General features: G+C 36.5%; 2 protein-coding genes across 4 annotated transcripts; one reads left to right on the top strand and one right to left on the bottom strand.

The window, feature by feature from the left end:
• The first annotated feature begins 1,169 nt into the window (after nt 1-1,169).
• Nucleotides 1,170-8,700, top strand: LOC147542109 (protein MALE DISCOVERER 2-like). 3 transcript variants are annotated; one of them, XM_086672837.1, is made up of 15 exons: nt 1,224-1,484; nt 1,730-2,225; nt 2,342-2,474; nt 2,683-2,754; nt 3,910-4,053; nt 4,135-4,278; nt 4,448-4,543; nt 4,660-4,721; nt 4,835-5,296; nt 5,413-5,603; nt 5,737-5,869; nt 5,977-6,134; nt 7,699-7,887; nt 7,982-8,273; nt 8,522-8,700. In XM_086672837.1, the coding sequence occupies exons 2-14, from the start codon at nt 2,117-2,119 to the stop codon at nt 8,240-8,242; spliced, it is 2,154 nt and encodes a 717-aa protein (XP_086528963.1). In that variant the 5' UTR covers nt 1,224-1,484; nt 1,730-2,116; the 3' UTR covers nt 8,243-8,273; nt 8,522-8,700. The 3 variants fall into 3 exon arrangements, with proteins under 3 accessions (XP_086528962.1, XP_086528963.1, XP_086528964.1); XM_086672836.1 differs by having other exon boundaries at nt 1,170-1,484; nt 7,982-8,700; XM_086672838.1 differs by having other exon boundaries at nt 2,683-3,093; nt 3,667-4,053; nt 7,982-8,700.
• Nucleotides 8,701-10,654: 1,954 nt separating this feature from the next.
• Nucleotides 10,655-11,604, bottom strand: LOC147542108 (transcription factor-like protein). The gene has a single exon (XM_086634699.1). It carries the CDS (start codon nt 11,556-11,558, stop codon nt 10,821-10,823), a length of 738 nt encoding a protein of 245 aa, XP_086490825.1. The 5' UTR covers nt 11,559-11,604; the 3' UTR covers nt 10,655-10,820.
• Nucleotides 11,605-15,091: the final 3,487 nt, after the last annotated feature.

Here is a 15,091-nt window from a genome sequence, read left to right as displayed (position 1 = left end):
CGATAGAACAATTAGACCATGATCAAACATAGAGATAACCCTGATTAGTTGAAAAGACTCTCATGCTAAACTAACAAGTCTTTCCTCAATGCCTAAGTACCCAGGGCTTAAAAGTGTTCAAATCTGCGAGGCTTTTCATAGCTTGAGTAATCAGAGCGTAAAGTTCTCGGATCTGCGAGGCTTTTCATTGCCTGAGTAAAATCAAGGCTTAAAGTGTTAAGCTCTGTGAGGCTTTTCATATAAGGGGTTCATTCAGCTTTTCATTGCTTTGCAATTCAAAGCAAGTGATTCATCTTATATTTAATTGTTCGAAATTCTTTTATCAGAATCTAATTTTACAAAGGAAATTAAAAAGGTGACAGTACCTTAGGAAGCGTTCTCTAGGCTCTTGGTGAAGGCTTTTCGTAGATGCTTTGCATTCCAAGGCTGAGGTAGTACAAATCCTCTTACATCTACAAAATGACTGTTTCGGGGAACACCACTTTTATGATCTTGTATTTCCCTTTCCATTTAGGGAAAAACTTGGGTGCTCTCGGTCTTTTCACAAATCTATAGTTCCTCTTACAATATCTCCTACTTCGAATTTCACTTCCTTTGTGTGGGATTTATACCATCTGAAATTCCTTGTTTGGTAAACGAGGTTTCGAAGCTTTGTTGATCTCGAACTTCTTCTATTAGGTCGTAGTGTTCTTCAATGGTTCTTTATTTTTCTCGGAGTCAAAATATGTAACATGGGTCCTGGTAGCTCGATCTTCCTACCTCTACCGACAGAAGAGACTCCATGTCATTGACCATTTAGTAAAATGTATCCCCGGTTGCTCTTCTAGGTAGTTTGATATGCCCATATGACATAAAAAGATATGTATGACATCCTATTTTTGCTGAAAGCACGTCTTATCTGTCGATATTATTTCATCTGAGAGGATAAATTATGATTTGTAGGATATTTTGTATGGTCGGAATACTTGTGATGTGTCTACTTATGCAATCAAGTTATTGGAGAAAAACTTTTCAATGTAAGGAACATAATGTGGTCACAGAATATGACGGAAAATGAAACCCCGGCCTCATCGGACTGGGAGATGTGGGAATCCTCCGATGACCACGAGATAAAGCGGGAAAATTAACACTTCCCGCGAAAACAGTTAAAAAGACGGCAAATCCTAACGTGGGTAAGGTCCACCACCACCAGTTGAAATTTGAAAAATTATTTGTTTAAAATTAAAATAAAAAAATAAAAATACTAAAAATAAAAAGAAAAAAGAAAATGGGTGGTGGATTAGGAGAGAGAAAGAATGGAAAAACAGGGGGAGAGAGAATAGAGAGAGAAATAGAGAAAAGAAGATAGAGAGAGAGAGAGAGAGAGAAAGCAGAGACGGCTCCGCTGATGGCCGTGCAGAGTCTCTGAAAGATCATCAGCCTCAACTTCCCCTAACCCTCTTTCTAACATTTTATCTTCTTTCCCAATTTACCCTTTGCCTCTGGTAAATTTTACTCTCTTTCTATCTCTGTAATCCCACTTTCTTGCTTTTCTTTAATCTGATTGCTTGCAATGGGGAGATTCTCCCATTATTTCCAATGCAATTTGGGTTCATTAGGGTTTTTAAATTATTGATCTCTTATGGTCTCTCTCTCTCTTCCTCTTCTTTTTGTATGTTTTTTTTTTCTATTTTACTTATTAAATGATTCAATTCCAATTTCTGATTCTGATTATTTTGTTTTTCTTCAGCATTAAAAGAGGATTTGATTGGGAGATATTCAATATTAATGGAAGCTACCTCATTATAGCCTGAATTTATTATAGTAAAAAATATGAGGGATTCAGATGATTCCAAGATTACCCATCACTCAGTTACCATTTTGATTCACAATTTTGTTTGATTTTATTATCTAATTTCATTAATTAAGTTTTGGGTAGTCAATTATTATCATTATTTGTTATAATTGTTCAAGGGTTTTGATTTAGTGGATCCAATGTTGTTCCCTCATAGATTACAAGTTTGAGAAAATCTAAGAGGGTGCTTTTGTAAAAATAGAAAAAAAAAATGAAGAAAACCGGCGATTCTATTGCGTAGAATCGTTCATCGTCGTTACCACCATTAAACCTCATTAAGCAATGAGAGGTAGATCGAACCATTTCGTCTTCCAGCTCCAGGGGTTTTCTTGTTTCTTGATTGTTATCATCTTCTTCCAAATCAACAAATGTTGGTCTCTCAATCTTGAAGGTATAATATTTAATGAAACTTTAGTGTTTATTTTGATGTTGATTTCACACTTTTATTTATTTTCGTCAAGTTGAATTGAATTGGTTTTAAGGATCATAATTTTTGTGGAAATGTAGGATTAGCTTTGTTGGAATTTCGAGCAACTGTTGATAGTGATCCTAATGGAGCTTTCGTGAATTGGTCACCTAATGATAGTGACCCATGTATGTGGTTAGGCATTTATTGTGAGGAGGGTAAAGTGCAAATGCTGTAAGTCCCTTTTTATGATTTTCTTAACGCTATTAGGGTTATTTAAAAGCGATGTACGAAGAGTCATTGTTCTGTTTAATCTTTCTCGTATGGGTGTTTTTTCCGTCTAAAATATCGGTTTCCGTCTTGTGGAAGCACTAATGAAAGTTTTTTTCTTTGTAAATGAACAAAAAATAGATTCTATTGTAATGTGTTAAATCTTTTGCAGCGTCTTAGAAGGGCTTTCTCTTGGAGGAATGCTAGCACCTGAGCTCGGGAAACTCTCTCACTTAAGATCTCTGTGAGTAGTACTGTTTTTTGTGTTGTGTTTTCCAATAAAAGGTGGTGATGGTTCAAGCCGGAAGTCATATTTAGGGTTAACAATATCCTCCTAAAATCAACTTAATGCGGTAGAACTTAAGAAATGCCAATTTAACATACTTTTTCATTGCGAGAAATGATCTAAAGAATGTGCACTGATTGTTTGTTAGACGAATTGGAGTTGTGTAGCTGAGCGCAGAAACAACCATAAACTATTGGACAATTGGACTATAGGACGCATTGATTGTTGGAATTTTTACACAAATTGGAGTTCTCCAATAAAATCTTAATCCATGTAAATTATTCTTCTATGGTTATTGTGAGAGGCAGTTTTTCAAATCAAATTGGAGTCGGTGGTGATGCATCCAAATTGGAGGTCGGTGGTGATGCATCCAATTTGAGTCGGTGGTGATGCATCCAATTGGAGTCGGTTTGGTGAATCCTTAACCAAATTGGATTTCCAATTTTGGAAGTTGCTCAAAATTGGCATCGGCTTATATTTTATATAAATAGGGGGTCTTAGAGTGCTTCTAATCACCACCAACAACAACACAACAACTACTCAATAGAGAGTTAGAGAGTGTGAGCAAGTAAGAGAGAAAATTTATTCATAGTTTTTGAGCGGTGTTAAATTTCTCGGTCGTCGAAGATTTAGTATAGATGTTAATTTCTATACGGTACCATCTTGGGACGAACTTGCGGGTTGTGTGAGTCGTCTTCATCTATCCTTCAATAAAGATTTCTTGTTCGCCCGAGGACGTAGGCTTTAAAGCCGAACCTCGTTAAATTCTGTTCGCATATTTGATTTTGACTTAGCTTTTCGATTAATCTTCATAATCGGATCAATTTCTAGGATAGGTTCGATAGCTTCCGCGACTTTTAGTTCTAACAGTTATATAAGAAACAACTATCAATTAACCTAAACCACCCTGGACTCGGTTGCCCATTATAGGACACTTCGATTATATTAGCGAAGGTTTATTTCTCAAATTAATTATATGCTTCCCTTTTCTAAAAAGAATTGAAATGTTATCAACAAAGGGTCTGCCAACATTTCACATCCTTATTTCTTCAGTGTGATTTACCCCTTCAACTATTATATGACTCACCTCTTTATGTTTCTTTCAATTGCCAGTGTTTTGCACAAGAATCACTTCTCAGGTCTGATCCCCAAAGAGATTGGTGGGCTTACCATGCTAGAGCTATTGGACTTGAGAAATAACAGCTTCAGTGGCACGATTCCTGTGGAGTTAAGCAAGATGTCTTCTCTGAAGCGCCTGTGAGTTTGGTGCTACACGTTTCCATCTGTATTTTATACTGTAGTCTTGGATGTCGATTTGAATTTTCTTTCTTTTTTCAGGTTGCTTTCTGACAATAAATTCCATGGTAGCATCCCTCCTGAACTAGAGAGGCTCAATATGCTCTCAGAGATTCAATTTGACGAAAACCTTTCATTTTCTGTCGCGTCTGGAATCCGATGTCTAAATAGGAAATTTGGACACTGGTAAGTGATTATTTATGTTCAAGTTTTTTACATTAAGGGGCAACCTGGGCATACATATAAAGGAATTGAATATGTAGATTGCTTTTCATCAGTTAGGAAATCTATCAGGTTGTGCTCTCGTTTCATATCACAATCTTTCCTGCAACTGATATAGCTTGGTTTTCGTCAGCATTTGGCAGAATGTGTCAAAACAACTAAAGAAGGCAGACTCTTTCAGAATCACACTCAAAGGGGAATTTCTACGATTTCTTGATGTACTACCACTGTATGAAACAAAATTCCAGATTTCGCAATTTCCAAATTTTCTTTCTTATTACATAAGCTAAAGGCGCATTTCACTGTTATAGTTGAAGTAAAGTAAGTGTTTGTTTTCCTGTCAAGGTTCAACTTCAATAAGGGCTCCTTGGATGGTAACGGAGAGAAATGCTGTGCCAATTCACCTAGTGAGTAGAATTCCGCTTTCTTTCTTGATAATTGCCCTCCATTCATTGGAAGGCGTATTCCTACCCTCCCTCGCCAACGCAATAAATATTGAAATCTTTTCTTGAATTCACAGGTTCAACTGATCCTCTCATAGATCAGAATGTAGATCATGTATTCAATTCTGTACGTCGTAGTCTACTTCAAGAATCCACTAACCTTCCTGCATCACCAACAACTGGCGGTGACCTTCCTGAACAAGTGACTACGGTTCCATCATATGGAAGCAGTGGATCTTTCCCTGCTATACCAAGAAGCAAGAATAAACAACTTCCATCACCTTCTGATCTCCCAGTAAACCCTAACTCCCAGTCTACTTCGACTCCTGATGGTTCTCTTGGAAAGGCAACTGGACAACATCCATCAGATGATGGTTCATCTGTAAAGAAATCGACGTACGTTATTGTGATTCCAGTTGTGGCATTTGTGCTCATTATTGCGTCAGTCATGCTTTTAATGTGTCGAAGCCGGGGAGCGACGACAATTGGTCCTTGGAAAACAGGACTTAGTGGGCAATTACAGAAGGCATTTGTGACGGGTGAGACGTTTTTCACAACTCAAATTCTTCTGTTTAGTGACTTAAGTATTGCATCAGATTTGCTGAGAACTAAAATAGTATCCTTTTTCGTTATTATTTTTTTCTTGAAAATGCAGGGGTCCCCAAGTTGAATCGTCCAGAGCTCGAAACTGCCTGTGAAGATTTCAGCAATATTATTGAGACAATATCGGACTACACAGTGTTTAAGGGAACATTGTCTAGTGGAGTTGAGATTGCAGTTGTGTCGACTGGCATTTCATCAGCGAAGGAGTGGACGCCATCCTTGGAAGCGGCTTACCGGAAAAAGGTACCTAAATTTGGTTATTGCTAGAAAAGGGTATCTTAATAGCTCATGCCTACCATGGATTGTTTGCCACAATTCTTCTCCTCATTCCGGATCTTATTTCTCTTCTCATTATTTATGTTCTCGTCCAATCCAGATTGATAAACTATCACGGGTGAACCACAAGAACTTTGTTAATCTTTTGGGCTATTGCGAGGAGGATGAACCTTTTCTAAGGATGATGGTGTTTGAATATGCTCCCAATGGTACTCTATTTGAGCATCTTCATGGTGAGATATAATCATTAACATACTTTCATCTCTAGGGGAAATCAATAATCTAAATAATTGTGTTATCAACAATATGAAAGGGAAACAATTTTTTCCATGTTTTGCAGTGAAAGAAGTTGAGTTTCTTGATTGGAACGCTAGGACGAGGATTATTATGGGTGTTGCTTATTGTCTTCAGTACATGCACCACGATCTCAACCCACCAGTAGCACATCCTGATCTTCAGTCAACTGCTGTCTATTTGACTGATGACTATGCTGCTAAGGTAGACATCTCCGTCACTTTATTATTTGACAAAATGGCGGTTTGGGCCAAAATAATTTGGTTGAATAGCATAAAACCCACCAGAATATCACTATGGCGAAAAAAAGCCAAAATAATATAGTCTAATGGCCGTTTAGGCCACTAACGGCAGTTTCCGCCGTAATTTTTGTTCACCCACGTGGGTGACGTTCACATTTTCTTATAATGGCAAAACTGTCCTTGCGTTGTTTGTTTTCTAAAACTATTCTGCTTTAGATAATCATATGTTCTGAGTTATGATGATGTTTTGCATTTGTTTTCATCTGTTTTGATCTTGTTCAATGATGTTTTTTCAGCTATTAGCAGTGGTTCCGTTGAGTTTAGTTTTAAATACCCCTACCATTCTGACAATGAATGAAAAAATTATTACAAAACGATGTTTTTTCATCTGTTTTGATCTATATTTGATTGACGTTTTCTGAATATGTTTGTGATGTTTTGTAGATTAGATTTGTTTTCGAACCATCTGATTGTTCGGAACAAACTGCTGTTTGCGCGTTGCGAACCATTGTTTGTTTTCGACAAACTGTTGTCTAGTTTCTATGAACTGTTGTTTGTTCGAGAAAATCAGATATGTTCTTAGTTATGATGATGTTTTGTATCTGTTTTTGATAATGTTTTTCTTTTTACTGTTTATATAGATGTAGACTGTTTTTTGCTCGATTGAAACAGTTCACATAAAAAAAAAAACAAGTAGTTTGCTCCTCTCAAACGGTTGTTTGCTCGATGCAAACAATTGGGCCAATAGGACAAACAGGTTACTTGGGAAATGAATGAAAAGGGAAAACGAAAAAAACAATGAACTGTCAGCAATTTGTTCAAGAGAAACATCAGTTTGTTCAAGACAACCCACATTTTGTTCAAGACAAACAAAATCGAACTGTAACCACACATATATTTAGGACACTAATGAAAACAAACAGCAGTTTGTTCTCTGGAACTAGAAACTAGACGAGAGAGGGAAAATCGTGTTGTTTGGGTTGAAGACGAAGCAACTGGTGTTTATAGGTAGGACTCATGGCCTCATGGGTCATTTTCAAATTTCTTATTTCCTTCTTCGTAATTTTCACCCCTGTAGCTTTTTTCGCCATTACCGATCTTTTTTTGGCCCAATCTGCCAGCACCCCTTATTATTTGTCCTCAACCAAAGGTTGTCAAGGGCGAAAATAGGGTGGGGTAGAGCAGTCTAAAATTAGAGGGGCGGCACAGACGGAGGCAGCATAGGTCCTCACATCATATTGATATATGTGGTTATATCACATCTTATATGATGGAATATCTATTGATATACATACATAATATTAAGTCTCAAAAATCAACATGCAACCGTAACACCAAAATTTACCATGGCCACTTGAATAGACGCTAAATCAGAAAAACAGAGGCGTAGGAATGTAAAATAAAGCTACTGTTATAGCTATTATCGCCTTTGACATTGTACTTTCGCTTCACTATATTGCATTTTGTTCATCAAGTGCAAACATATCCTCCTTTTCTGACACCCTGAAATTCTATTTGTTTCTCAGATAGCAGAAATCAATTTCTGGGCAGACTTTTATGCCAAACGACGAGTTTCTGGAAAGGATGAGTCGGAGCATTCTCTACTACCACCACTTGTGGTTCCTGAAACAAATGTTTACAGTTTTGGAATATTATTGTTAGAGATCATTTCAGCAAAGGTTCCATATTCAAAAGACACATCACTCCAAGACTGGGTAAAAGACTGAAATTTGATGTTCTTAGATTCCATCATTTTTCATACATTAATTTCTGTTGTTTCTGACTCAAGCAAGTTTACCAATTTTTCAGGTTGATGATTACTTAAATGACAAACTGAGTGTCAGCGACATTATCGACCCATTATTGAAGGCTGTCAAAAACAACGAGCTTAATACCATATGCGAGGTTATCAAGGACTGTGTTCATGAAGATCCAAGGCAGAGGCCTACAATGAGAGAAATCACTTGCAAACTCAGAGAAGTTATTCCCATCTCACCCGATTCTGCAACACCAAGACTTTCTCCACTCTGGTGGGCGGAACTTGAGATCCTTTCAGTCGAAGCTACATAAAAACATCTTTGCGTATCGAAACACATTTCTTGTAAGTCAAATTCCTTCTCTTGATCTCGCTTGTGTTACTGTATAGTTCGTAGTCACCCCTGACGTGCCCATTCTATTACTTGTTTCCGTTATCGATGATTTTACTCTCTCTCTCTCTCTCTCTCTCTCTCTCTCTCTCTCTCTCTCTCTCTCTCTCTCTCTCTCTCTCTCTCTCTCTCTCTCTCTCTCTCTCTCTCTAATATATATTACCATTGTGATTGATTCTTTTCTTCTTGTTTCTTCTCCTAGCCTTTGCCCAATAAGGGTGGTGTCTTGGTTGCTTCTAATTATACAGGATATGTACTTGTGTGATTCAGAGATTGGGTTGTAAAAGCTACTTAAAATACTACTGAAATCTCAGTCAATCTATAGATATTATCAACTTTTGTATAAGATTTTCTTTAAGAGGATATTGGGGATTGTAAATTCTTTCTTTATATTCTTATTATTAGATCTGTGCATTTGACACTCAACCAACAAGTTGAGTGATTTTGAATAGTATGGTTTTCTTCGTGTAGTTAGAAGGGTATTATAGGTAATTTTGGATTGCTAGATACGCATTCTTGTGAAGATGTCATACGGAATCATCTGGTTGTTCATTACCAATATTTTTTAAGACGTGTGAACGTATTATACGCGAACAAAATTTTGTATCCACATACTATGACCCCTTTTATACACCAATGGCTATTTGGAGATTGTTTCTTTTCCAATAATTTCCTCCTTCCCTAGAGAAGAGAGTTGGACTTGAATGTGAGGTTCCAAATGCAAGCTCTGATCAGTTCACATCATTCATTATTTTATTTCAATAAAATTCTTGTGAGTTGGATAGTTTATTACTTGTCTTGAATTTAGTGGACCTCCGATATATTGTTCATGGCCAACTATGTGGTTATTTTATGGATAAACTAATGAATTAAGATGGTTCTCTTAACAAAAAAAAAAAAAATGAATTAAGATGGTTTATATCCTATGAATGTGATCAGTCATTAAATGAGTTAGAGTAATGACATAATTTAGAAAGCCGAACATATCTCGGTAGGAGTATGTCTCCGGTCAGTATCTACCGTCGGTATCTAGAAAGAAAAGGTGTTTTGTGTTTCTACTTCTTTTTTTAGATCGTGACCAGACACATACTCTGGTCGTGAGTTGGTTAAAATATATTCTGAAAAATATCAAAATGGTTGAAAAAGAGCTTGAGTAGCACTTTGTTTTTTTTTTTGTTGTTTTAAATAATCTTTTTTTTAAAATAAAACTCTCTCATCTCTCTTCATGGTCTTCTTCTCCTACTCTTTATACATTGTTAACTTTATAACTCTAAACTACCAAACACCATTTCATCTCACCAATTAAAACCCTAGCTAGCTTGAGATTACACTCTTGATGAAGTACATTTTATTCTATGTACTAGTTGATACTACTATAACCATTTCTTTTCTTCATCCCCAACTTTCTCAACTGAATTTGAATCATCAAAATATTAGCAAGAAAAACCACACATTGTAAAGGTGTTAGTAATGACATAATTTAAAAAGTCGGAACATATATTAGTGGAATGCGTTCGGTCAGTATGTACAGTCAGTATTTAGGTGACCAACGGGTCATGTCGGCTCAGAAACGGCACGGCACAACCCGTTTATAAGGCAACACGGCACGGCACGGAACGTCGTGTGCCGTGCCGACCCATCACGGGTCAAGCAGGTTGTGGTGGGTCTGAGATTTTAAGCTCTCAGACCCGTCAACCACGGCATGTCAGAAACGGAAACACGACCCTCCACGGTTCATGGCGTTCTTCATTTGTCACGCCACGCTAACCTGTTTCTAACGAGTATTTAATTTACAAAATATTATTATTATTTTGTTGAAAGTAATTATTAATTAATAAAATTAATAGTTAATAAAATTATCAAGTAATAAAATAAAAATAGATTCTAAAATTTAAACAAAGATCACATTGTTTGACTTGAAAATTATTTAGTGGTTCATTTTGTTACGTTTGGCAATAACAGTCCCATTAGCCGCGACTCGGTACAGCAACGGCTGGAACGCCACGGAAACGCCTGGATCATTGTCATCGGGTGTTTCTGTGCCCACGACACGACTGTCAAACGAGTCTTGCCGCCACAGCACGACCCATTGGCCACCACTATCAGTATCTAGAAAGAAAAGGTTTTTTTTCCTCCCCAGTCAGTATCTAGTGAGAACAAAGTGTTTCTACTATTTTTTCAGGAAATCATGACATTTTTCTCTAAAAACCGTGACGGACACAAACTCTGGTCGTGAGTCGGCCAAAACATGTTCCGGACAATATCAATTCTAATTTATAAACTGGTTGAAGAAGGGCTTGTTTTTTTTTTTTAATAACAGCTTTTTAAAAAAAAAAAAGAAAACAGCTTTTTTTTAAAGAAAACTCTCTCTCTCTCTCTCCTTCTCTTTCTACATGGTTAACTTTACAACTCTAAACTACCAAACACCATTTCATCTCACCAACTAAAACCCTAGCTAGCTTGAGATTACATCCTTGATGAAGTACATTTTATTCTATGTACTACTTGCTACTACTATAACCATTTCTCCTCTTCATTCCCAACTTTCTCAACTGAATTTGAATCATCAAAAAACTAGCAAGAAAATCAACACATTGTAAAGGTGTTAGTACTTCCAAAACCCCTTTCAATGCTTTTAACCTAACACAATCTCCACTTCTCACAAGTTTTTCCAACCCACCCAACAAAACCTTCAGAGCAACATTTACCAACCCATCAATTTCTCTACCAATTTCTCCATTTCTTACCCTAGTAGTAGTAATACCCAACCTTGCCAATTCCACCATTTTTTGATCTGCCATTGAAACTTGTTGTCTTTCCATTTCTCTTTCTACTTTTTCTTCTTCCATATGTGTCTTCAATCTCAATTGCTCTATCTTCTTTACTTGATCTTCACTCAAACTAGATAAACTAGTTATTCCTTGTATATTTGCATGTCTTAATGAATGAACAAGTTTAAAAACCATTGAAGGTTTCCAACCAGTCACCCAAAGATATGCAATTTCTAATGGAGATAACCATGGTGGTGAGAAAAACCCTAAAACATCATCATGAACACATGCCCATTTAATAGAATAGTATTCTTTATAATGGTTCATGATTTTAGAAATCAAAGATTTGTGTTCTTGTTCATGAGATAAATCTCTTTGAACTGAAAGAAGTTGTTGAAGATTTGATTCATCTTGGAGTAACCATTTATCATAAAACTCTGAGAATCTTTCTTGTACTTGGGTTTTCATTATACTAATATCTTCTTCTTGTTTAGGTTTGTGATTGAGTGGGCCAATAATTAAGGGTATTTATTTGAGAGATCTGAAGGAGGAAGACCAGGTGGAAGATGGAGACTTAGGTTACGTTGCATGTGTGCATGGCTTACGTTTTAGCAAACAAGGCAAAGATTGAAACTTTCATGACTTGTTTCTCACCGTTTGCTCTCTTCTCTCTCTCTCTCTCTCTCTCTCTCTCTTCCTCTCTCCATGTGACTCTTTTCATACTTGACCTGCCAAATCTTGAAGGGTCACTCAAGCATGCTTGTTAGGTTAAATGGAAAGAAGAATTTCTTGTAAACTAGCAAAAAATACTATTGAAATTTGTGTTTGCAGATGAATTCATAGATGTTAAGATAGAGTTTTGTGTTTCTTTAGGTGTCCTTTGGTCATACTTAAATGTTAAGGTTCCAAATAATTTTGAAGTTTAGCGTATTCTAGTATTTACAAAATGTGATCCGGCTAAGTAAGTAAAGTCTCGCTTTTCGCCACTAAATTTTGAGGTCACTCTTCATCCTCTAAACGTGAGAGTGTTCGAAAGAAAAATTAATCAAGAAGTGGGAGTGTTTGAAAGAAAAAATTAATCAAATCAGGTTCTATGTCGAAATTAAACCAATAAATTAGGTTTGTTAAAATCTGTGGACCAACAAATATTTGGGTCCCTTTTAACCCTTAAAAATAGGGGTACCTAAAAGAGAAGAGGGATCAAACTAGGTCCTGTACAATAAGTTGAGCTTGTTAAAATATTCGGACCGCACCAAAGGGCCCAGTTTTCTATCCCTTCTACGTATTGGGTCACACATGGAGTCACAACCCTTATTTGAAAGGGTCCCTAATTGTGGCTCATGGCAAATTTTGGCCCCTTATTAATTTGGTTTCTAAATCATAATTCCTTCAACTTTGTAATATTTGGTTTTTTCTTTTATCTTTTCCTTTTAAACTTTTTTATTCCTTAATCTCATTTTTCTACTCTAACCACCTAATGTCTAAAGCGACACACTTGTAGAAAACTATAGATGGACCATTTACTTGAGAGTCACCCGCAAACACAATGTTTAATATATCTGTACAACAAACTTTTTTGAGTTTCTCGTTTGTTACACTTTACATTCTCGAGCAAATTTGTGCAGAGATGTGTGAACTTTTGCAATATTTTATGATTAAAAATAATCAAATCAAGATAAGCAATAATGGTAGAACAATCACACAAACACAAAAAATTTACGTGGTTCGGTTGGTGAGACCTATTCTACGGCGAACAATGACGCTTCATTATGTAAGAAGAAGATTATAGAGATTCTTCAAAATTTTCGTATTTGTAGTTAAATAAAGCAAACCAAGAAAAGCAATGGAGGAAGTAAACCACACAAACCCTAGCGCTAAGCCGCCTCTTACCCCTCTGATCAAAACTGACTTTAGATACCCTACTTACATAGATAACAACCCCTTATAATAGTTTGTTGAAAGCAACCCTCCTTCTAGCGCCAATTTGATGATGTCAAAATTTGTCTTTCTGACATCATTCAAGATGTTGAGACTACTACGCTGAACTTCGATCAGCTCATCTCAAACTGTAGGCGAAACCTAGAAAGATTGAACCTCCCTTGACTTGATACTGGTTGACCAGTTGGAGACTTTCGGTCTTTTCTTAACTTATTGATCGTAGTCAACTGATGACCATTTTTTGGATCATCAGCTTGTTTTCCTAATTTTTCCAAACCTCGTACGTTATACTTCTCAAATATCCTAGACAGTCGGATATATTTTATGTATTCCTGAAAACCGTGAGATTGTGTTAGTCTACTACATCCTCGAAAGCAAAAATTCCCTTATTTTAATTTTTTGTCAATAGTCAAAGTTATACATAAATGTTGTATAATTAACAAATAAATGTGAACGAGAAGTCCGTATTATTTTATATACACTTCCTTTTTTTTCACATTGCTCTCGGTCTTCCACTATGAGGATTAATATCGACGAAAAAAATCAGAAGCATCTTTTCGCTTTAGTTCTTATAGAACCGGTAGCCGATCTTACTGACGAAAAACCGAGAGTTTTATATTATTCTCATTTTTTGTCGGTAGGATGAGTACCGACGTCCATACACAAGATTCATATGCATTTTGTCAGTTTGAATCAAGTAATGTCTGTAATCTTATCACAACTGAAAAGTCTACCCTTATAAAACTTTTCTGAGATATTTGTCGGCACTCAGTCGGCAAGATGAGTATCGATGACCAAACGTCAAAATCAGACGCATATTTCCAATTTAGTTCAAAGACGTTGTTAATTTGGATCCACGTGGCGTGTGGGAATAACCGTGAGTGTAGCAAGTAAAAATAGTAGTGTATATAACATTTCCCTTATATAACCTCTAATGAGATCGAAAATAAAACGGACAAGTGGGTAATTTTAATGGCGCCCTCTATAAATATTATAGGCGCCTCCCTGAAGGCAATTTTGAGAGGGAGCTTGTGAAGGAAAGAGGCGCCTATAACACTTACGGAAGACCCCTATAAAACTTCCTTCCATTAATTCTTTCTCACATGTACAGTAATTTAATTCTATTTTGATGCAGGGTGGTTTAGTGAACAAATTCAGTTCAACAAAAAATAGTTTCTTGTTGACATAAACTCCAAAAAACCTCTGGAGATCCCAAGTTCGAATCCTACAGAAGGTGGAATCTTTGGTTATTTGAATTGGGATTATTAAGGTATAAATAAGAGTTAATTCCTATATGGCCCCCTACTTTGTGATCAGTTTCAAATATGACCCTCAAATTTCTGTAAATTCAAATATGGTCCCCTATTTTCACACAAATGCCATAACTACCCCTCCTATTAATGTATTTTCAAAATAAAAAAACCTAAATTCCACCTCACTTCCCTCTCCACCACTCATCTCTCTCCACGTCACCTCTCTCTCCAACTCACCTCTCTCTCTCTCTCTCTCTCTCTCTCTCCAAGTCACCACTCTCTTCTCCGATGAAGGTCGCCGCCCGGAAAATTTTCCGGCGGCAACCTTCATCGGAGAAGAGAGTGCTGACTTGGAGGGAGAGAGAGGTGAGTTGGAGAGAGAGGTGACGTGGAGAGAGATGAGCGGTGGAGAGGGAAGTGAGGTGGAATTTAGGTTTTTTGTTTTTAATTTTATTTTGAAAATATATTAATGGGAAGGGTAGTTATGACATTTCTATAAAAATCATATTTGAATTTACAGAAATTTGGGGGTCTTAAAGGAAACTGGTCACAAAGTAGGGGGTCATATAGGAATTAACTCTATAAATAATGTAGTGTAGTTGAGCTTTAGGCCATTATCTAGTTAGGTTATAGGTCAGGTTATGTTAGAGTTTGAGTGGACTATAAGCCAGGTCATGTTAGAGTTTGAGTGGTTGGGTAGCAAGCTTATCACATATTTGATGTATTTAATGCCACTTGTAACGACAATGTAATCGATTCTCCAAAAAAAAAAAAAAAATTTTTTTGAAAATATTTTTATTTCCTTATACT

Source organism: Eschscholzia californica, unplaced genomic scaffold (genome assembly GCF_041429995.1).
Source record: "Eschscholzia californica isolate CP2 unplaced genomic scaffold, dmEscCali1.0.p SCAF_4, whole genome shotgun sequence".
In the NCBI taxonomy this organism is placed as follows: domain Eukaryota; kingdom Viridiplantae; phylum Streptophyta; class Magnoliopsida; order Ranunculales; family Papaveraceae; genus Eschscholzia; species Eschscholzia californica.
Note: the sequence above shows the minus strand (reverse complement) of the source record. Positions and strands in the feature narration are given on the sequence as shown.